Source organism: Tenebrio molitor, chromosome 9 (assembly GCF_963966145.1).
Source record: "Tenebrio molitor chromosome 9, icTenMoli1.1, whole genome shotgun sequence".
NCBI classification, from domain to species: Eukaryota; Metazoa; Arthropoda; class Insecta; order Coleoptera; family Tenebrionidae; genus Tenebrio; species Tenebrio molitor.
The window spans coordinates 11,381,843-11,403,100 of NC_091054.1; the positions used below are offsets into that span (position 1 = coordinate 11,381,843).

Sequence of the window (21,258 nt, forward strand, 5' to 3'; positions counted from 1 at the left end):
TTGTATGAATGAGCTGCGAGTAGAGCAATACATACTTATGGGTGAACAAAATGCGTAACTTAATTTACCAGGTAGACAGATATTAGCCGTTCACGATTGCTTTAAATACACAGCAGGCCAAGATATTTTTTTGTTAGATTGGCGTCAGGTCCTGTCATATGACGTTACGTAAATATTCGCCTTGTTGTCAATTCCGTCATTAATTTAATTAATAATAATTTACTCACTTTAATATAGTAGGAATGTTCTTAAACGAGAACTGAGCTACCAATATCTATGTTTCATTTCAATTAAAGTTTTAGATTGTTATTGTTCCTAATGCGTTCACTTATTTAAAAAATGTAGCAAACTGGCAGCAGTGTTCGGTTCAATTATAACCTAAAATAGATTTATTATGACAAATCACAATGCTGCCAACTAAAATGTCAGATTTTCACAGATAGTCCGAATTTGAAACAATCGTGAATGCTGCATGCGTTAAGTATTCAAATCTAAATGACACTGACAATTTAATTTAGACAGAAATGTCACGTTGACAATGACTTAAAATTTATGAACTCAGCCTATATAATCTTTCAATGAATTGAAAAATAATTATTCAAACGGTTTCTTGAATGTATAATTTTTTAATACTATGTATTTGAAAACACTACGGCGACTTATCTTACGTCGCACATCGCACAATAAAAAGTCGACTATCTAAATCTAGTAAGCCCGAAAATGTTTTAATCTGGCGAAAACGTAGTATGTATTTAATAAACCTTTTCGATTTACCTATCGATCGTCACGATGTCACCTGCAATTAAAGCTCTACGGATCGGGGCGGATTTTGTCATTCACCCTGTATTACAATGAGAAGGGAAGGGGAGAGAGAAATGAACTCAAACTGCCACAAAATTGACATATTTAAAATTTATGAAGGTGCTTACTTGTCAGAAAAGGTTTGTTTCCTCGGCTCTATTCGTGCACATCAGCAGATAGGAATAAATATTTGAATAAAATAAACTCAAACCCTCATTATCGTTTGTTACGCACTTTATTGCTTACGTGTCAACCCCTATTCTTCAACTAACCTTTACGGGAGATTTATGACTAAACTTTTACGGGCAGCGCAAACTTTTCTTGCCCTATTTGAAATACTAAATATGATATGCTCCACCGAATAAGTCGATCCCTGTTGATTTAAAAAGTCTTTCTGTCAATAATTTTCAGAAACGTATAAAATCATATTTGTTGACCAGCCTTCCGAATTATTGGAGAAGCTTTTTTGTTTCAATGTTAGTTGTGTTTTCTTTGTTTTGTTTTTTTTTTTGTGGATTAAGTTAAGCTTTTGAACTAGACTTCGTCACATTTATTTATTTTCAATTAATTTTCTTATTGTTATTATTTATTACTACAACCAGCAGCTAGGATAACGAAAAGTCAAATAAAATTGAAAAAAAGACGAACTACATATTTCTTTTAAAGAGATTTTCCTAAAGAAAGGGGTGTACGTAATTAACTTATTCATTATAAAATAACGAATTACAAATTTTTCACAATTATGTCATAAGACGGTTTAAAAATTTACGCAATCGTATCGTTTGACTTTGACACATTTGTCAATTAATTTCATGGCTGCTTTTTTTTACTTCTTAACTCAACAAAAGTATCGAATTTTCAAGATGCTCCAGTAATAAATACCACTAATAAACAATGATTTTTGTTCATAAAGAAAAGCGTCACACTTGACATATTTAATCCGGTCACTAGTCACACAATGGAACCGTCAAATTTCGAAAACTTTTCAATAAAAAAAAAGTTGCGCACGGCACAGGAAACAAACTGCTAAAAATTTTGTAACTAAAGTTGTCAGTCATGTTTAAAAAATTTGTCAGCTTGTGTACAGTACATATTTGTTTTGTTAGTTTTGTTTACCACGAAACGAGCATTAAGTATGATAAATTTAAATTCGTCAACACTTTGAAATATTAATTGATTCAAATTAACACTTGCTCGGTCGATTCTTCGACCAAAGTGCTAATCCTTCAAATAACACACCTAATTTTTTTCCTAACATATTAGAAACAAAATTTACTTTTTTACTTACTGGAAAGAACAAGTTCCGAGTTGCTTATGTCACATCTTAACAAACATGTTAATCGACCGAACGTCGAATTTTATTGACATCGTTGACACTTTATTCGACACAACTTAATACGATTCCGTTAATTAAACCTCGTTAACATGCTCATGTTCTTCTTAAAAGACACCACAAGACAAGGCGAGCCGCTACAAGTTGACTAGACACGCGAAATAGGCGAATTGCCGTCGAGCAAATTGTCTTTGGTTATTGCTTGCCTAATGAATGTCATTTCTAACACGTCTGTGACGAGGTATTAGCTGAATCAAGCTCAGACGTGACTCCAATATGATAATGAATCAGCTCAGGTGGTCCGACAAATCGAATTAATAACATAAATATGAAGCATTGTTATGTGGCAAAGAAACCCTGAGCTGAGGAAATTAAGGAAGTCGGCCTGAATTGACCCAAATTAGGAGTTGCAGCATTCAGAAAAAGAACAGAAAAAAAAACTTGGCCAACCTGACACGTAGTACCGAATGAGCGTGATGTTTGTTTATGTTGGAAGTATTGTTAGATGTTTTTTTTTTCTTGGTGAAGGACGTGAAATGTGTGTTTTTATTCGCACACTTTACCACCGGTCCGAGTCCGGTCCTGGCCAGACATTGTCAAAACCTGAAAGAAGTGTGTCTGGTTGTCACAGGAAGCACCGAATGAATCACGTAATTACGTTCCAACGGCATGTCCGGACTGAGAGAAATCGCGACGATAAGAGATAAGGGGGTCGGAGCAGCGACTTCCGCCTCGACGGGCCCCAAACCGCGGCAGATCGATGCCGGCAGGAGGCGTCCCCCAGGTTGACAACGAGGGTGAACGACCTTGATGACTCACCTGGGGTCGGGCAGCACTATCTTCTTGCTGGCCCGAGCAGCTGGTGTGCACTTGCTCTTCTCCATGGCCATAAGATAGCTGACATCGGCCAGTACTGCCTCTAAGTCCGCCATTTTGCAGTTTGCACCACACTCTCTCGCTCAAATAAACATATTTCGGTACACTGTGCACAGCTCACCAAACACCTACCGCACGCGCTCCGCACTCGTCCTTACATAACTGCCCCCATTGAATTACATAATAATTTCGTTACGAGAGACAAGCGATGGATGCGGCGTCGGATGATCAATCTCAACGTTCCGTCCCTGGATCATCAAGAAGGGAAGTGAATTCCCGTTTCACGACCGCCGAAACTCAAACAGCGACTGATTGGACGGGACGGGTACGTCGCGAAAACTCCGCGTCGACGCGGCTCATAAACAGCTGTTGAAATGTCAAAAACTGAAAACAGCTGTTTACATTACTGCCAACACAAAAACACCAAACAAAACAAATCGGTCTCTTTCGAAGCCCGTCGACATTTCGGAAAAATACGCGCGGGCGACACCCACCTCATCCACGTGCAAACCGAAGAAAGTGATTCCCTAATGCCCCAAAAACTTTCACTTTTCTTACACATTTCAACTGTCATTGTCGGCATGTCAAAGTTTCAAACATGGCGGCTTCGAATGACATCTGCGAAATTTTCAACACTCTGTCAGCAAAAATCACTCAACTGCTGTTTGGACGCACAAAGAACGACCGAGGTGTAATAAATAAGACTTTAGATGAACTAAATTCTATCAATTATAAATATACAGTGGTGACGAACCCCACTGTAAAAGTGCCGATGACATAACCTCAAACCTATACGCTAATTGTTTACTTCCAGAAAGCCGTGCTTTTAGTGAACCAGTGTTGTACACTAATACCACCAGAAGATCTAGAACTCGTCGTAAAATGTTGCTATTTAATTACGAGTCTGGTTACGCGGCAAAGTGTAGTAATAGACGGGCGCACCCTCACTGTGGCAGTATTGTGGTGTTTGCAGGCGCTACAAGGAAAAAACACCGACGCTGACATCCTTGTAGCTCTAGACGCTTTGTTGCGAGCCAATTCGAAACATGATGTAAGTTTGGTCCATTGCTGTATCTCAATTTAAATAATATAATTTCAGCTGTTGAGTGAAATTGTAAAGAATCCTACTCTGATGAATCTCTCCAAGTGCAAAACCAACTCAGAAGTGGCATTTTTTGCTCTGCAATGTTTAGAAGCTTGTACAATTCCTTCAGAAGATTCTAAAAACACAGATGTAGACAAGTTTGCAGCTGAATACCAAACATGTTTTGAAATATTTCTCAATCATGTTGTCCAAAATACTACAAATAATGATAAACTAATATCAATTAAAACTTACATAGTGTGTTTGAGAGGATTACAAAATATTATTAGGCAAAATACTGATCTGCTCTCAGATAATTTTGGAATCATTTTAGGTGTAATTAAGTCTTATATGTTGTTAGGAATTAATGAAATGGAATTTGTAACACCTCAAAAATTGATGCCATCATCTCTGAGCATTCCAGAAATAACTAAAAATGTATCAAAAGAAAAAGGTGGGAAAGTGAGTGTTTGATGAGTTATTAGATCATAAATATTGTGTGGCTTGTCCTTAGATGACTAAACACAGAAAACCTAAGACTCAACCTGCTTTGCTGAAAACTAGAAAGACAGAAAAGTGGGATGATGATACTGGCGGGTATACACCTGTTTCAGCGACGATTTGTGCTGAAGAAGGATACAGTGGGTTGAGTGGTGGGGTGAAAACTAGCGATTCCGATTTTTCTGATACTGAAGGTGGAAATCTCGCCAAATTAAGTGTTATGGCGGGACGAGTGCGGCAAGCCGCGTTAAGTCTGTTTTTACACGCAGTAAAGGTATTTGATTTGCAAAGTACAAAATGGTAAACATGTAAGAAATTAACTGTTACAGCTAACAGACAAAACTGTTATGTTCTCATATTGGACCAGTTTTGTACCAGAAAATCCCCTTTCCGGTAAACATAACCTCATCAGTTGTATTCTTAAAGAGACGTCCAACAGAGGGCGCATGGTGGCCTTGAACGCGCTACTTGTTTTACTCTCATCTTCAAAACTTTTCTTAGCACAGGCAGAAAAAGGGTATTTCCTCTTTATTCATTTATTTATTTCCTTATTCCTCGATACAATTTTAGAGAAAATCTACCCTTCACTCCATTTTCTGTCATATTGGGCATGACAATCGGCGAACTCCATAAATGCTTGAACTTGGCACTCGGCGAACGTTCAATCCCGGTACTCGTTATGGTTTTAAAATGTCTAGCGGCCCTTGTCCAAGCCACACCCTACCACAGACTTGCCCCCGGGTTGGTGACGAAAGTGGTCAGGAACGTCAAGCCCTTCGTCTACCATAAAGATTTCACAGTTCAAGTGACCGCTTTAGTAGTATTGGGTTGCGTGTTAGCCTCGGAACCCTTGATCCCAGAGACAAAAGATGCCTTCATTAAGCATGCAAACCGGGAAGAACGAACGAAGAAAGTAGTGTCAGACAGATCCGTCGATAGCTTCGATTTCGCAGAATTTTCTTCAGACGAAGACGACGTAGCAAAGGACGAAATTCCGTGGCTCCTAGAGCGGTGCCTCTTCAATCTCGGAGTGAGCTGCGGTCGTGTCGAAGTGGTCGAAAATACGATCCCCACTCCTGTCAAACTGGAATATCTGCAACTGATCTCGGTGACGAGCAGAAATCACTTTGAAGAATTTTTGGCGCCCCACCTGCGACTAGTCACTCAAGCTTTGGACACGTCTTTGTGCAGCAAGCACGCAGATGTGCAACTCCACGCCGGAAGGGCCGTCGAATTCATGGGACAAGCAATGAATCGGTGTCTCGGCAACGACATCGACAAGGTTCTGTCGGTAAATCGGTGTTTGCCCTTCTGGCAGACGTTGCTGAACGGTTCTTTGACCGCGCTTTTACAAAACGAGCAACACCACCTTTTAAGGGCTGTGGGTTGCGATTGCCTGGGGAGCATAGGACCGGACGCTTTCGAGGGATTGCCGAGGGACAAGCAAATTTTGTGTGTGACTTTGCTGTTCAGTTGCAGTCACGACAAAGAGAGCGGTGTTAGGGGAGCGGCCGTGAGAGCTTTGGGAATTTTCGTGCTTTACCCTTCTCTGAGAGAAGATCCGGGGTTTGTCGTCGATACGGCCGAGACAATCGTCAGAGTGCTGCAAGACGAGAACTTCACCAGTAGGGTTAAGTGTTCCTGGGCTTTAGGAAATCTGAGCGATGCGCTCGTTTTAAACAAGTTAGTCGCCGTTGAGGTGAAGCAGCACCTAATTTATACGATAATTTGTAGATCAAATCAGCATTTGATCGAAGAATTTCCAGAAAGCATGATTTTGAAATTGCTCAAGATGACCAATAACGCCTCACATGATAGTGACAAAATCAAAACGAACACTGTGAGAGCTTTGGGGAATATTCTCCAGTTAATAGAGCCCGACTTGTTAAAAGAAACACAATTTAAAGAAGCAGTTGCAGAAGGAATTAATATTCTCGTTAAAATTTGCACATCCGGATCCAACATGAAGGTATCTTGTTGTGTTTGATGATTTTTGTTTTATATTTTTGTCGACGAATTCACGCGCGCAATTATAATTGCAGGTGAGGTGGAATTGCTGTTATGCAATAGGAAATGCAATGAAAAATCCGTTCCTGTTTCAAATGACAGATGACTGGCAGGTAAGTGCATAAATTGAAAAGGAATGTTAGATTACCGCAAAAAATGCAGGAAAAAGTATTCAACGCTCTCTCGGATTTGGTAATGAATTTCCGCAACTTTAAAGTGAGAATCAACGCGGCTGTGGCTTTGGCATGTCCGAAAAAAAGAGAGTTCTACAGACAGTTCTACCAACCTATATGGATTTCACTTGTCAGGGGTTTAGAAACGTCACAAAACATGGAAGATTTCAACGAGTACAAACACAGAGACAATCTAATCGAACAAGTAGTACCACAAAAACGGTTTTTCTGACTTACTATTTTTGTTTTTGTAGATCTGTCTGACTCTAGGTCATCTAATTACGTTACTGACAAAAGATGATTTGCTTCCGTTGAAGGATAGCATCCATTCGGACCACTTAAGTGTGCAGATGCGTAAAGTTTGGGAGAGATTGTTACCCGAGAGATCCACGGTGTTGTTCGACGCGCGTACGTATGTCTCATCTTTGACCAACAGTCCTGATTTAAATGCGGAACAAAAAGATATTCTCCAGTTTCTTGCCGATATTTTGAGGCATCAATTTTGAAAAGAATACGCATTTATTTACCAAATACATTATACAGTCGCAGTTCAATATATTTTCTATTTTTGTGCAAAGAAACTCGTATGTCTTCTCACCACATTCATAAAAATGACGATCAATCACACCCGCACTACTGTGGAGAAATGAAACAAAACACGATAAATTAAAGTCGTATTATATTTTAGAAAAATTATTAAAATTTCTTACAAACGCAACATTTTGAATTCGTATAATTGTAAAATAGAAATAAACTGAAACAAATATTGAGAAAAAAGAAGTTATCTGACAAAAATCCTATGAAGGCACCATGCCTTTGTTTCTTTTCCACTGGGCTCCGCCTTTTCTGTTGTGATTTGCTCTGCTCGACTTTTGCACATTTTTCTTCTGCCTATTATGAAGAACACTTTTATCCTGTCCTTGCCCTTTCGTTTTTCCAACGACGTCGATTTTGGGCTGACTTTTAGGTTTCGCGCCTGAGCTGTGACCTTTACCTTGATTTCTGCGTTGGGCTTCTCGTCTTGCCCTGATGACGGCAGGATCTTCACAGAAATTCCTTTTGCCTTTATCGCCGGCAACGGCTGCCACCGGCTCGCCTTTCTCGTCGTATTCGTTTTCCGAATAACTCGTGTCGCTGACGACGTCCTCGTAATTCGGATTAAACCTCAAGATATCTTCAGAGCCTTGATCGCGGACCGGAACCGACGCGTCGTCCACTCTCTCGTCGTATTCATCATCGTAAATGTCGAATTCGTTGGTGTACTGTCTGCAAATGACAAGACCGAGTCGTATCCGGTGAACATTTTATTTACTCACATTCCGTCCAAGATGTACGTCTTGATTTCTTTAAGGTCTCTTTTATCATTTAATAACTTCAAAGCGTCGTCGTAATCGGGTTTCCTGCCCTTGTAAGCCAAAATTGGCTCAGCTGGTTGCGGTTCTGGAGGTATTCTGATGCTATCAAATGGAATGTTTACTAGATGTGGTGGTAAATTTTCTTCTAAAATGGCCGTGATGACGTCGCTTGCCTGATAATTGTAGGCCTCCAAACACTGCAAAACAAAACCTAAAAAATTCGATTACACAAACTACTTTTTAAAAAATCCTGTTTTTCTCACTGTCTCCTAAATGTGGGAACATGTCGATAACAATTCTGATCGCATTTTCAACGTCTTCGTCTTTTGGTGGTGTACTATTAAATTGTTGAATGTCATTTGACGGCCCCGGTTGCGCATCTCCGTTCTCTTGAATTACTTCGTTCTTTATTTTTCTGCACCGTGCGTATTTTTCTAGAGCTTTATTGAAAGTTTTCAAGTCGCTTTTTAACGTCTTCCATATTTTGTTATGCCGACGTAGAGCAGTTATACAATTCAATATATAATCAGTTCGGGTGGGATCTCTGTGGAGAGTTAAGAAATATCACGCAACAAATTGCATAAATTTTGCACCAGAAAGGATACAATTCGGTGCAACTACTAAACATCTCGTTTTGAATCGCCACATCGTAACGTTCGTGATAATCACAGACAAAGTATTCATCTTCCAGAGCTGACGTCAACAATTTCAAATAAATCTCAACGAAGTGCTCTTGACGAACAGAATCGCCACTGGAATGAAATCGTGAGATCGTGACGGAAATTCTATCGATTTATTACCTAAGTTCTAACGTTTTATCTAAACAGTACGAAACAAACATATTGTAAACATCGATAAACTCCGATCTTCCCAAGGCGATCGTTTCGTACGTGATTTCGCCGAGTTTAGGTGCATCTTTCAATTCTTGTCGGTCAATTAAATAATCGTATATCTGGTGGAAAACTTTCTCATATGTGTACGATAATCTACAATGTTGTTCTTTTGCAACATTCAAAAACGATTTTTGTCGCCTCAAAACGTGACGTCATATTTGGTAAAAGGTGACATTTAACAGTATGACGTCACGTCACTAGAGGTCGCCCCAATACCTATAAGGAATTCCTTTATCTAATGCAACAGCGATGGCAGGTTTATGAAATCTTAGTAACATGTGTAGGGCCGACATGATGTTCAACAAATAGTCAACAGTGGAATATATCCAATCGAGACTAAATATCGGAGGTTTTTCTTCGATGGCTATAGGAACTATCACAGCACCAGCTTCAAAACCGCAAACGTGACCTCCAATCATTTCTAAAGTCTACAACTAACGATAAGAGACATATTTTTTAAGCTACTGCATGTCTACCAGCACAACTTGGTCCATCATTTCTTCAATTTCCTTATCGCGAAAAACCGAGCCTCCATCAAAATAGAGAGAAACCAAGTCATTTACAAATCCTAGATTTGTCTCGTGGTACAAAACGATTAATGTTATCACTATTGGAAGATTGAGTAGTTTCTTGTCTAATAAAAATCTAAGACCTACACTATCATCCATATACTCATTCTGAAATCAGGTTGTTTACATTTATTTTTTATGTGAAACAAATCAACCTCAGTCTCCTGGAAAGTAGTCAGTCGCTGATAAACGCGCCGCAATTGCGAAAATACTTGTAAATATACTGTTGCTGCCTCTTCATCCAGATTTTTTATTTGGTAAGGAACTATTGGGTTTAATAGAAAACTGTGTAGGCAAATTGCTATTTTGGGTTCAAACAAAACTAAACACCAAAACTGGTGATAATTACAACTTAATAAATAATGTAAAGTTTTTAGAAATAACTGATTGTTCTTTATAAATGATGAATTTTTCTCCGCACTCAAAGTAAAATTGTAAGGTTGGTATTTAAAAAACTGCTGTGACTCTGGCAACCAGCATTTGCTCTGAGAAGGTAACGTTAGTCTCGCAAAACGTCAGCCGAAACTACTCACCAGCGCCGGCAATACTTGTACTTTCCTGTCAAAATGTCTTGCCTCTTGTTCATCATTTGATCTTGACCATTCCTAAAATCTCACGTAATTTCAGCACGAACACTTTCGCTCATTCGCCTTGCTTACCAGATAGGCACCTTTGTAAAGTTCTATTGTCTTTTTTTCTAAATGAATTTGATTAATCGGCAATTTGTTGGAATTCTGGAAAAAGTTAGGTTAGGTTCGATTTTACACACCTCATCTTCGTACTTTGAACACGTTGATATATTCATACTCCACATTCCCTTGAATCGGAATTTCTAAATCTAAATTTTTTATTATTTCACACAGTTCTTCCATTCTTGCATAATTTTTTGTAAGAAAATTACCGGACTTTTGACAACACCAACTTTACATACTGCCAACTCATAATCTGCCAACCGGCAAGCGTAAATTACTAGATCGGTTTTTGATCGGCGGGAAATGGTGAGTAGAGGTAGTGATTGAGACACTGGAGTGCGTAAACGGCATGTGAGCCAATATTTATTTTGTGGTTAATTTTTTCTCGAAATGTTCATTTTCAAAACACATAGAGCAGAAAGACCATCATACCAACTTTATGAGTTGACAAAACTTCGTAACATGTACTGCCTACCTAATTAATACCGTGAAGAAAATTTTGTGAAAAGAATAGAACGGCAAAGATTCTTACTTCTAAGTAGAAAAAACGTCGAAATAAAGATGTAAAGAAAAAGAAAAAAGCTGTAATAGTGTTTATTTACGAAATAAAAAGTTTGCAACAGTAAAAAAATAAATACTACCATTATACAAAAAATTAATTAATAAAGAAAATAATAAATATGGCAAATAAATAACAGATCGCTTTAGGGAATTCACGACAAAGTTGTTCGCCTCGAATAATTACAATCAAAGGAACCAAAATAAAAAAAAAACTTTAAAAAAGAATTACTGTATTTGTAATAAAAAGAAAACAAATCTGGTCTCAACTAAAAACAATTAAAAAAATATATTAAGTACATTTTTTTGACGATTCCAAAAAATTATCACCTCTTGTTAAACACATAAAACAAAAATCCCAGACGGCGGTTAACGGCACTTTCAAAAAATTAAATTTCTATTCTTGTTAGTGTGTTATTTTCAATGCGATTAATAATCAACAACAAAAAAGAACTTGGACGTGATCGAATCAACTCCAAAAAATCTCGTTGCTTCCAAAGCATAAACAGGAAGGATAATCGAGGAAAAAATTAACAAAATAGAGATCATTAGTCTGCCAATCGCGACCCAACTGTCAGAAAAAACTCAGTACCTTTACGCTTAAATTATATAAACAAACAAACAAAAAAAAAATATATAGAGGAGTGGTTTGCCTCATGATCAAGGTACCGTTATAAATTATATCACATTAAATAAGCTACTAAACGAGACTATTACGAAACATACGCGACTTAACGCAACAAATTAGCAGTCGATACCGGGTTCAGTACGGAGTCAGGTGAAGGGAGGGCGTAGATGTCGTCTAGGCTTCGGTGGAAGCGACAAGGGAACTCTTGGGTGTGTAGGCCGTGGCGTTCGGATCGAGGGTCGAACCGGGCGGGCTCTCGGCCAGTCGTACCCTGGACATGTTGCTCGTCGGCGTGGGACTCCCGAAAGTGTCGTTCGGCATCACGGCCAACACTTGCGCGATTTTGCTCTTCAGCTCCTCGATCTCTCGCTCCTGCGTCCTGTTGGAGCCTGAAACAGACAAAACACCGTTGCAGATGGCGCTCATCACGTCCTCGCACCTCACACTCACTCTCTCTTATTTCGAGTTGACGTTTGGCCTCGCCCAGGGCACTGAACAGGTCGAGTTTGATGCGCGTCTCGGCCGATAAGGAATTCTCTAAGTGGGCGTTCTTCTCTTGCATCGCCGACAGGGCCGACATCAGCATGTCCATGTCGCGAAGCTGGTCGACCAGGACGGCGTTCTCGCGTTCCAGCGCGGCGCACCTCTCCTCGGCCCAGTGCTTCGTCGAACGGCACTCGGCCAATTCGGCTTCGAGTTCTCTTCGGCGCGCTCTGCACGCCTCCGTGCACTCGCCTCGCGACGACTGCGCCACAACCTGTCGAAGTTACAATTACATCAATAATTGACGCAGTTCCACGATCGCGACATTTACTCTAGCGCTTTTCGGCAATTTCGAATACGTGAAGGCTTTTGCCGCGCCACATACCGAAGGGGGTCGGTTTTCAGCAAAGTAAGCCGTACCGAATTACACAGTAAGGACGCTTTTAAACGCGCTGCCCACTACACTTTAGTAAACAAATGAAATGTCCATGGCGTATCAAAAAGTCTCAAGTTAAAGCGAAAACAAAGAAAAGTTAGTTTTTTTGTTCGACAATGTCAGAATTTGAGAATTTTCTCCTGTGTGAACGGATTTTGATAAATGTCACAACTTATCAAAACGAAACGTCAAGCTAATTTTAAACATTTTAAGCGATTTGGAGCCTTTAAGGGGCTCCTCGAACAAAAAAACGCTGTATTCGACACGTTCGTGTGTAAATTGGACCTTTTTTGGCACTCGTGGGCCTTTAAAACCCTCGTTTCACTCGCGTTTAAAAATGGCCCACTCGTTCCAAAAAAAAAAAACCAATTTACGCACGAACTCATTAAATAAACTATGTACAGTTGAGGAATTAAAATTTCGGGCACTATTTTTCTGTCACTTCAACAAAATCTCTGTAAAGCACCTTCTACTGTCATCATGACTGACATTCAAAAATTAAACTTTTCTGTGTCAGTCACCCAATCAATTTTGAATTTTGAGATTTCAGTTAGTTGCACTGAGTGTAATTAAATCATCGCTTTGATATGTTTGTTGCCTACCCGTTATTATGCCACAAATGACAATTTTTGAATGCCATAAAGACAAAAACATGACAAGAGTAAAAAATAAAGTTATTAACGTAAAGGTGATTTTAGAGTTTATATCATGACATTGACAATAGTGCCCGAAATTTTAATTCCGCAACTGTACTACATATTTTGTACTCGTAGCCTCAAAATCGGTATTTCCCGGTTATCCCCGAGTGTGGGAAATCCAATTTCCCGCACGCGGTGTTTTTTACTTTGTAGCAGAAACGAGGGAGAAATTGCATTGCAAGGTTGGTACTATTGTGGACAAATTACTTTGGTCGTCAAAGTCAGTTGACTGACATAAAGTTGTAAAGCAAGCATTAGGACGGTTAACCTTATTTTTTACTACTGTCAACCACTGTCAAACTCATCATTGCAAAATGTTAAATACCGAAAAATGGACAACTGAAGGAGATATTCCTAGGAGGAAAAATTGAAAAGGTTTCCACAAGGTAATTTGGTCCATGGACAATCCCCCAGAAACAATGGAGATAATTCTAAATTTTTGAATGGTGGAAGGTGCCATATTTTTGACAAGAGAAAAGTCAATAATTTGAAATTGTCATCACTATTGACTTGACGTTAATGCTTGGTTTACATTAATTTGTTTTGAAGTGACAGAAAAATTACGACCAAAGTATTTTGTCCCCAATAGTATTTAATGATGTAGACATACGGAAACGTCAATTCGCTTTGAACAAAATAGACGTTTCGTCACATTGTAAAATTAATTCTCATCAACACAATAAATCTTGTAAGGAATTTTATTATAAAACAAAAAGGTAAGAGTTTTTATTGTTGTTTTTCAAGTGAAGAATAATCAGCGCGGAACGTGCTACCAACCCAATAGTAAAAACAGTTACTAATGTTAAAATATTTACTTTTTTAATTTTCTTTTTAAAATTTTTTTATGAGTTATTCGTTACATAAAATCACGACCTGCTGTATTATAACCGGCCTGTTCAAAAGTGTAATTTGAGTGATCCCCGCAGAGCGCTAATGTACGGGCGCTTTTTGGGGATATTATTCATCTTAAGTTTTTGTCACCGAGAGTTTTTCTCGTCCAAATGACATTCGAATTTAAAATCAAAAATACAATTGTATTCAGTATTGTTTTAGAAAGAAAATATGAACTTACTGTGCTCAGTCTTAGAGGTAAAGTCAAAACGAAACATGATATCACGTGGTTTGCGCAGAAGACGAATGTAGATCAGTTGAATTCAGCTACGTATATGACAGTGGCGGAGTCAAAATTTTTCTTTTGTTTACGCTATAGGGGGTGTTAGGGGAATGTTCTGAAGATGAAGATAGTTTTTATTATTCTATTAGAGGTTCTACAACAAAAGTAGATGACCTCGGTGTAGAATTTCTTTCATCAGATGAAGAAAATTGAGTTTTGGTTAAGTTTTTGCCCCTAAACTGACGACTGTATGATACGCCCCTGTCAGCGGTAAATTAGAGAACGCGCATCGTAAGCTCCGCCCTGTCATGTTTCGTTTTGACTTTAGCTCTAACTCTAAAATCATGTCTAAACATATTTTTCCGCATTTTTATTCTTTAGAAGCGCCCGTACTATGGCGCCCTCATCGGCGAAAATTGGCTCTTTCTCGGAAACATTTTCGCAATGCTTTTTTAATGAAATAAACGGTTACTATACAGCAGGTCGTGCAAAAAATATTGTACCTAACTTTTACGGGAAGAGATTTCCCGGGTTCGCACTAGTGCAGCACGACTGCAGGAAGTGCTCACGCGGAAAATTTGTCTCCCCGCAAACGTTAGGTAACTCACTACATATATCATAGATTTATGATTGTTGCTTCCTCATGACTGCTCTAATTAGGAACAACTGCTTGTTTTTACAGCGAAGATTCAAAATTCATTTGCAAATTTATGATTCATACAGTTTCACAACTGAATGTCTGTCTGCTCATATGAGGACGTGTGCAGAATTGCTGACAAAGCCGCTAAGCTTTGCCGAACCGCTTTCATCGGCATAGTGCGCACCCCCCTTCACATATTTCATATTTTGCTTTTAATCAGATTCTTACCTGTGCCGCTCTGGCCTCTTCCTGTTTTCTGCTTTTGCGTTCCTGATTCAGTTGGGATTCCAGACTGGATCTTGCTCGCCTTTCTTCATTTAGAGTGCGTTGTAGATTGTTGATGGTCGATTTGTCGGAAGAACGCGAACTCATTGCGTTTTGATATTTTTGTTGTAAATCCTCTATCTCGCGCTGCATCATTGACAGCTCACCTTTCGACACTTTCTCGCTCGTCGTGAGGGCGGCGACCTGAAATAATGCAAGGAAAGATGTTTCAGTGCGCTCTTATATTACAGTTCAAACAATAAATGATCTTTTTTAATTCCCCTTCGCCAAGAAGTAGAGAACACCACCTGTGCATAGTGATGCCTGGTGGGGCTTGTTTCCCGCATCCTCACTTAGTACACTTGAAAGATAACAATTGGGCGGATAAATGTGCTCAATTTGCTTTGGCAATTTGGTTGGTAGTGCAAAAAAAGGAACCAAGTGAAAAACAATATCTAACAAACAAAAATTAAATTGTGACGAAACAAACAAAAAGAATCGAGGAAGAAACGAATAGGTATTTTCAGAAAATAAAATAAACGAAATCCGTCCTCCTAAATTGTGCCAATCTCTGGGGCGAGCTTTTGTGGGGCAATAAAAACCAATTATCGCGATTTCTGCGAGCGATCTGGCGTTATGTTTACACACAATTATCCCAATTATTTGTGATATTTAGGGGGGCGTACAATTTGAACACAATTTACGATTGGTACGCATCAAGCTGTGACCTTGAACCGGGCAGTTATCTGCGTTCTCTGCAACTACTCACCTGCAACCTGAGTTCCTGCTCGCTGGCCCTGCTGCTCTGCAGGTCGGCCCGCAACCTCTTGGCGTCTGCTTCGAGTTTCTGTAGATACTCGGCAGCCTCCCGCTCCTTGTCCTGTTCCTTCTTCTCTCTTCTCCTCGTCGGCCTGGGCTCGTGCTCCTGAGGCGTCGGGACCTCCTCGATCCCGGCCCCTATGACCGCCCCGTTACTGTGCGAATGATTCACTCTCTGTTTGTCTATGTGCCTATCCGAGTGTCTGTGTTCGTCGTGGTCTTTACATTTGTCCATCGACTTTCTATGATGTGATTTGGTCGCGTGCACACCGTTGGCTATCGTCCCGTTAGGGATGTGGCCGTTTTTCTCGTGCAACTTATTGTGTACTTTGGCGTTTTGTACGGGGGCAGGTACGATGGCTGTGGAGACCACTGGCTCCGGAGGCGGCTGCACGGCAGGCGGCGGCGACACTGTGTCCATCGGCAGCGCCTGCTGCATCAGCTGCATATAAAACTCGTTCTCTTTCGCCACGTCCCGCTGCTTCCGCTGCCTCATCCTGTACCTGCAACACCGCGACCCCTCAATTCAGGAAAAAAACCGTCAAAATGACAGATCACTCACCCTATGTACGACTTGAAGCCGAAGCCTAACGTGACGACCGGATACCCGATGCAGTGGGCGGCGAATGGGCGGCACAGGTCCAGATGGCCCGGCATGTGCTTAACATCGCGCAGCCGCACCGCCGCCTCCAGGTAAACAAACAGCACCCAGAGAATAATAGTGGGGGCGCAGATGCCCTTGTCCGTGTGCCAGACGTACTGGACCCAGACGTAAGTGCTGGCAGCAAAGAAGAGCCAATGGACCGGGATGAAGAAGAAGCACAGCATGTCCGACGTGAGTGCGATGCACACGAAGAATATCGAAAAGGCCAGGCCTTGGTATTTGAAGGAGTCATAGACCGAGCGTAACAGCAAATAAAATGGCCATAGGAACTCGAACCTGAACTCCAGAATGAAATCGGCCAGGATTACTAACACCCACAAGACGAGGAACTTCAGGTACAGGAGAGTGCTAAAACAGAAGCACTTGGTCAGGAATCGTCTAAAAAAAAACCGGCCGTGACGGCGTGACTTCCGCTTTAGGAGAAGACGCTCGTGTTGTGACATAATTTATTTGTATTTACAGCATTATATCGCGAGTTACGTTAATAGATTCATTCAGATAAAAATAAATGTGTTTTGACAGCTGCCTCCTAACCTATCACGACGATTTTTCGTTGCGCTTTCAGTGGCGAAAGCTTTGGTAAAAACGTGACAATGTCGTAGCGAGCGATTTGTGAACAGGCTCGGTTCAAAATCGAGACCAGAACATTCAAAATCGTCAGTTTGTTTAGGGAAACCAGCCATTTTGAAACACATATGGGACGAATCCGTTTAGACTGTGATGTACGCTCTGCTTTTGGCACGTGGATTGTCACATTCCAGTGCGGAAACGTACCTTCCGTAAATCCCTTCGGTGATTTTGTTCCTTTTCATGGGTCTTCTCATCTTACCGATTTCAGCATTTCGTCTCTTCATAATTCACACCGGACCAATGCTCCGAAACAATTAGTCGACTCACTCCCAACGATAAAATGCCAAAAAACTCGGCTGTCTCATGGAATTTTCGTCACAAAAACTTCGCTTTTGCGGTAAAATGTCTTTTGTTGTCACTTGCACGGTTCCGACGCGCGACGTCAGATGGCAACGTGAAAACGTCAAACGCAGGCGCCAAATTCGAAGCGAGCCAAGGAGACGACCTCCGAGTACAAACAACTGTTTATTTACGGTATTTCCAAGAAAACACCAACATTTCCATTATATTTTATTGAATTTGCTGAATACATTCGAAGAAAATCACTTAAAAAAAATATTACACTAATATGCACAGATCAAAAAGTTTACAGTGTACATAAGACGTAATTAGACAAGTATTAACCCAAAAAATTACAATATAATCATTAAAAACCTAAAGAAACTGTCATATTGAATCATGTCACATCCAGGATGCAAAGTGACGATGGTTTCGGCTTGAATCGAATTCAGTATTTTTATAAGAGAATATCTATAAAAACAATAAAATTCCACCATGATAGACCCGAAAAATTTGTTCAGAATATAAATAAAATACATAAAATAAATAAAAGGAGACCGTCAGAAGGACGTTTACAAAATCCTTTCGTAGAAAAGCAAGTAAGCTTGGGCACCTAAAACTCTCGACTCGCTGGCTTCAGAAACATGCGAATCGCTAATGTAATACCACTTCCCCGCCGGAACCTCCGGATCTCCTTGAGCTCCCTTTGGTGTTTGTGGCTTTTCGTTTTTCTGATTCTTGGGCAAGAACTGCCACCGATAACTGTTCTCCTCCAACTTGGGCCTCACTTTGACGTAGGCAACGTAATGACCGCCGTGAATCGACCCGCTATGCTCCACGACTCCGTAAAGAGAATACAAGACTTTCGTTTGTCCGGCTTCGAAAGTCGGCAAATTTTGCGAACGTTTTGAGCAAAAAGGTGCGAGATCTAGAAGGGTTGGGAATTTGACAAACTTGGGAACTTTAGCCGAACGGAACCGGTAGACTTGGAAACGTTTCAGGTGTAGAATGAGAACGGCGGGAGGGTTATAGATCAGAAGTTGTTTTGTCGCGTTCGTGTATACCGTTTTCCTCTCGGCTCCGCCGTGACGCTTCGTGCACAGCTCGCAGCTGACTTTGTTGTTGCCGGTCATCAATTCGCACGCTGTGAACTGATTGAGACAAGACTGAACGGAATACTCTCCTTCTTCGCATTGGTAACGAGCGGACATGGTGTTCGTCCACAAGTCTACGTCTTCGTCGTCCTCATCCATCTACGACAAAATTACGTTTAAAATTTTGACACCGTCGACCGCATGTCGAATGTCTACCTTTTCATCGTCTTTTGGATCTTCGCCGCCACAAGCCCCCTCGAAGTTGTCGTCATCTTCCATTTTATCGTTACACAAGGAATTCACCTTGTTCGAATCGCCGTCGTTGAGCAGGCTCAATTTGGACAAGCCAGTCTTTAAGTCGACATTTTTATTATTCACAAAAGCTAGTCGTGATTCGGGTCTTTCGAAATATTCATTGCCGCTGAAAAAAAAAAAACGAAAGAGTTAGTGCTGCAACCGATCGACCGACGACAAACTCACTCCTCCTCTGGACTGCAGTGATCGACGATGGGACTGCTCATGTCTATGTTGGTTTCACTAGAGGCGGGGCTATTGTCAGGAGTGCCGTGAGAAGCACTCAACATTCCTATTGCGGGACTCGGCACGCCACTGTCGTCGATCCGCATTTCCGGGGAGATACCCCGATTGTTCGAATCCGGACTGCTGTTGTCCACCTTATCGGAATTGTAGCCCGATTCCATTCCTTTTGTGACTTCCTCCGACACTTCAACGTTGTCTTCGACGTCGGCGTCCGATTCGCTGTCAGATTTGTCCATGTCGACGTCTACACCTCCAGGGGGCTGGTTGACCGGACCGATGGCCACGTTCATGTTCTTGTACGACTTCTGCTTCTTATTCTTCTTCCTCTCGGCGCGTTTCTCTTTTTTGATCTGATGCTTGGACGGTTTGTTGTCATCGATCTCTTCAGCTTTCCGTCGGAGAATCGGAGGTAGTTGTTTTTCCGTGATCGGGAGACTTAAATCTAGGAAGAATTCGTCTCGGTGCGAAGTGTGCTGACACTCCTGACACTGCAAAGTACTGACAAGTACCCCCCTAAAAACTTGCTCGGTCGGAAGTAATAGTTCGGAAGCTTGCTGTCCGTAAAACTTGATGATCTTCTTCTTCTCACCTTCGACGGTGCTGGGATCGGTCTTGGTATTCAGACCTAGCCACTCCAAGATCACCGACTGGTACCGCCGCAAGTCTTCCTCTCTCACCGCTTCCAACAGGTGGCGCAACAGCTCGTGCGAGTCGTGTTGGTCGCCGCCCCCAAATTGCGGCATGCGATTGGTCAGCTTTGACAGTAGCATCCTCGGCACGTACGCCTCGTTCCGTCCGTTCTGAAGCTCCGTTATGGTTTCGGCCAGGGTGGAGGTGAGAGGGCGCCACTTTTCCAACTGACCCGTCAAGGGTTCCACCACTGGCGAGTCGTTATCTTGTGGATTGAGCTTGCCCCCGGGCAACTGAAAGAACTGCCCCGGTTCTGAAGTTTCGTTTAAAAGATTTAACAAATAAGGGGTCTGTGCTAAACATTGGACTACAGAATTAAAGAAACATGTGTTGCCTAAATTCATTAAGCCGCGAGGGCGGGGTGAATTCGAAGTCGTGAAGCTGAACGTGGTGGCGAACGATGACTTTGGAGACACCGGAACCAAATCCATCACCTAAATTACAAGAATCGATTAGTGCCGATCGCAAATTTTCAAAGAAATACACGATTTTTGTGAATCAAAAGTAAAATAATGACTTACCACACGTTCTAGCGGTTTTGACGTGGCATTGTTCTTGTTCTCAGCTTGTTTCTGAAGGTACTCGACCGCCTCCAACAGTTTTTTCTTGCATGTAACATTGACAACCTCATCACAGTCATAACACCATACACTCCAAGTGCTCGTATCTACGCAGATCGCGTGCGAATCAGAATGCGGGATTTTAAAATGTTCAAGAGCGTGTTTGTTCCGAGACCTGCCACAGGCTTGATTCCCGCACCGCAAACACAGCCACAGGGAATTGTCGAACTCGAATTCGGCATCCATGTCGGACTCCACTTTGGGCATTTTCTTGCATTGTTCGCAATCGGCCATGAGACCACTCTTGATGAGCGCCTTCTTAACTTTTTGCAGGTCGACGGCTTGACGGATGTGCGTGCATTCGCTCTTGTTGTCGTTTTCATCGCACGATTCCGTCGATTCGTCCCCGGTGGGGTCTCCTTGATGCTTCTTTTTACTCATTGTCACAAAAACCCTTCTATTATTCTAATCACATTAACACGTTTTAACCTTCATGCGATAAGGAGACAAAAATCACAATTTTGTGTACAAAACTGTCGCTCACCGCCAATCTTCACTGTAAATTGCCTATATTGAAATTTATATATGAATTGTTCATTGAAAATTGCACGAAATCCGTAAAAAATCGCAACACAATAACTCTATCATGACACTTCACTTGACACTAGTTTTTTTTATAACCGTTAATGACATTTAAACAACTAAAAAATTCCCTAAATCGAATACGCTGAAAATTTTCGAGTAACACGGCAAAAAAAACAGTCAAGATTCAACAAACAGTAAAAAATACCAGCAAATATGAAGTCCCAATAATTTTTGGCATTAAACTTCACACATTTTTACCAGGACACCCTAAGTGAACGGGTCGTCACGGTCG

At 41.1% G+C, this 21,258-nt stretch overlaps 5 protein-coding genes across 7 annotated transcripts in view; 1 reads left to right on the forward strand and 4 right to left on the reverse strand.

The window, feature by feature from the left end:
* Gprk1 (G protein-coupled receptor kinase 1) overlaps window positions 1–3,313 on the reverse strand; it is a 61,974-nt gene extending 58,661 nt beyond the window's left edge. The window contains exon 1 of one of the 2 annotated variants that reach the window (XM_069058267.1): window positions 2,954–3,313. In XM_069058267.1, coding sequence (XP_068914368.1) covers window positions 2,954–3,066 — 113 coding nt within the window. In that variant the 5' untranslated portion in view covers window positions 3,067–3,313. Of the gene's footprint in view, window positions 1–2,089; window positions 2,232–2,953 lie in introns of those variants that run through there. The other variant, XM_069058268.1, reaches the window with a different exon arrangement.
* A 187-nt stretch (window positions 3,314–3,500) lies between these two features.
* Window positions 3,501–7,493, forward strand: LOC138138354 (HEAT repeat-containing protein 6). 2 transcript variants are annotated; one of them, XM_069058252.1, is made up of 10 exons: window positions 3,501–3,770; window positions 3,825–4,061; window positions 4,110–4,556; window positions 4,609–4,869; window positions 4,925–5,112; window positions 5,166–6,278; window positions 6,330–6,564; window positions 6,638–6,715; window positions 6,765–6,980; window positions 7,030–7,493. In XM_069058252.1, the coding sequence occupies exons 1-10, from the start codon at window positions 3,609–3,611 to the stop codon at window positions 7,279–7,281; spliced, it is 3,189 nt and encodes a 1,062-aa protein (XP_068914353.1). In that variant the 5' UTR covers window positions 3,501–3,608; the 3' UTR covers window positions 7,282–7,493. The 2 variants fall into 2 exon arrangements, with proteins under 2 accessions (XP_068914353.1, XP_068914354.1); XM_069058253.1 differs by having other exon boundaries at window positions 3,589–3,699.
* On the reverse strand, window positions 7,437–10,547 carry LOC138138360 (activating signal cointegrator 1 complex subunit 2). Its single transcript, XM_069058264.1, has 11 exons — window positions 10,375–10,547; window positions 10,252–10,326; window positions 10,126–10,197; window positions 9,748–10,077; window positions 9,500–9,700; window positions 9,240–9,451; window positions 8,931–9,116; window positions 8,736–8,882; window positions 8,394–8,674; window positions 8,092–8,341; window positions 7,437–8,041 (listed from the first exon to the last, which is right to left on the reverse strand). The coding sequence occupies exons 1-11, from the start codon at window positions 10,462–10,464 to the stop codon at window positions 7,573–7,575; spliced, it is 2,313 nt and encodes a 770-aa protein (XP_068914365.1). The 5' UTR covers window positions 10,465–10,547; the 3' UTR covers window positions 7,437–7,572.
* Window positions 10,548–10,862: 315 nt separating this feature from the next.
* Window positions 10,863–17,591, reverse strand: LOC138138365 (macoilin). The gene is made up of 6 exons (XM_069058272.1): window positions 17,363–17,591; window positions 16,487–16,936; window positions 15,875–16,427; window positions 15,070–15,309; window positions 11,921–12,227; window positions 10,863–11,859 (listed from the first exon to the last, which is right to left on the reverse strand). Exons 1-6 carry the CDS (start codon window positions 17,440–17,442, stop codon window positions 11,645–11,647), a joined length of 1,845 nt encoding a protein of 614 aa, XP_068914373.1. The 5' UTR covers window positions 17,443–17,591; the 3' UTR covers window positions 10,863–11,644.
* A 124-nt stretch (window positions 17,592–17,715) lies between these two features.
* Usp16-45 (ubiquitin specific protease 16/45) lies at window positions 17,716–21,098 on the reverse strand. The gene is made up of 4 exons (XM_069058263.1): window positions 20,343–21,098; window positions 19,072–20,255; window positions 18,808–19,012; window positions 17,716–18,750 (listed from the first exon to the last, which is right to left on the reverse strand). Exons 1-4 carry the CDS (start codon window positions 20,820–20,822, stop codon window positions 18,070–18,072), a joined length of 2,550 nt encoding a protein of 849 aa, XP_068914364.1. The 5' UTR covers window positions 20,823–21,098; the 3' UTR covers window positions 17,716–18,069.
* Window positions 21,099–21,258: the final 160 nt, after the last annotated feature.

Excerpts from the sequence above, each read along its gene's own strand:
- LOC138138354 (XM_069058252.1), top strand. The coding sequence starts at position 3,609 with ATGGCGGCTTCGAATGACATCTGCGAAATTTTCAACACTCTGTCAGCA. Across the intron at positions 4,557-4,608 it reads CAAAAGAAAAAGGTGGGAAA|ATGACTAAACACAGAAAACC; the intron begins GTGAGTGTTTGA and ends GCTTGTCCTTAG. Across the intron at positions 6,981-7,029 it reads GAGACAATCTAATCGAACAA|ATCTGTCTGACTCTAGGTCA; the intron begins GTAGTACCACAA and ends TTGTTTTTGTAG.
- LOC138138360 (XM_069058264.1), bottom strand. The coding sequence starts at position 10,464 with ATGGAAGAACTGTGTGAAATAATAAAAAATTTAGATTTAGAAATTCCG. Across the intron at positions 9,701-9,747 it reads CTACTTTCCAGGAGACTGAG|AATGAGTATATGGATGATAG; the intron begins GTTGATTTGTTT and ends ACCTGATTTCAG. Across the intron at positions 9,117-9,239 it reads GATAAAGGAATTCCTTATAG|ATTATCGTACACATATGAGA; the intron begins GTATTGGGGCGA and ends ACAACATTGTAG.
- LOC138138365 (XM_069058272.1), bottom strand. The coding sequence starts at position 17,442 with ATGAAGAGACGAAATGCTGAAATCGGTAAGATGAGAAGACCCATGAAA. Across the intron at positions 16,428-16,486 it reads GGCTTCAAGTCGTACATAGG|GTACAGGATGAGGCAGCGGA; the intron begins GTGAGTGATCTG and ends GCGGTGTTGCAG. Across the intron at positions 12,228-15,069 it reads AAGAGGCCAGAGCGGCACAG|GTTGTGGCGCAGTCGTCGCG; the intron begins GTAAGAATCTGA and ends TAACTTCGACAG.
- Usp16-45 (XM_069058263.1), bottom strand. The coding sequence starts at position 20,822 with ATGAGTAAAAAGAAGCATCAAGGAGACCCCACCGGGGACGAATCGACG. Across the intron at positions 20,256-20,342 it reads CAAAACCGCTAGAACGTGTG|GTGATGGATTTGGTTCCGGT; the intron begins GTAAGTCATTAT and ends CTTGTAATTTAG. Across the intron at positions 18,751-18,807 it reads ATCCAAAAGACGATGAAAAG|ATGGATGAGGACGACGAAGA; the intron begins GTAGACATTCGA and ends ATTTTGTCGTAG.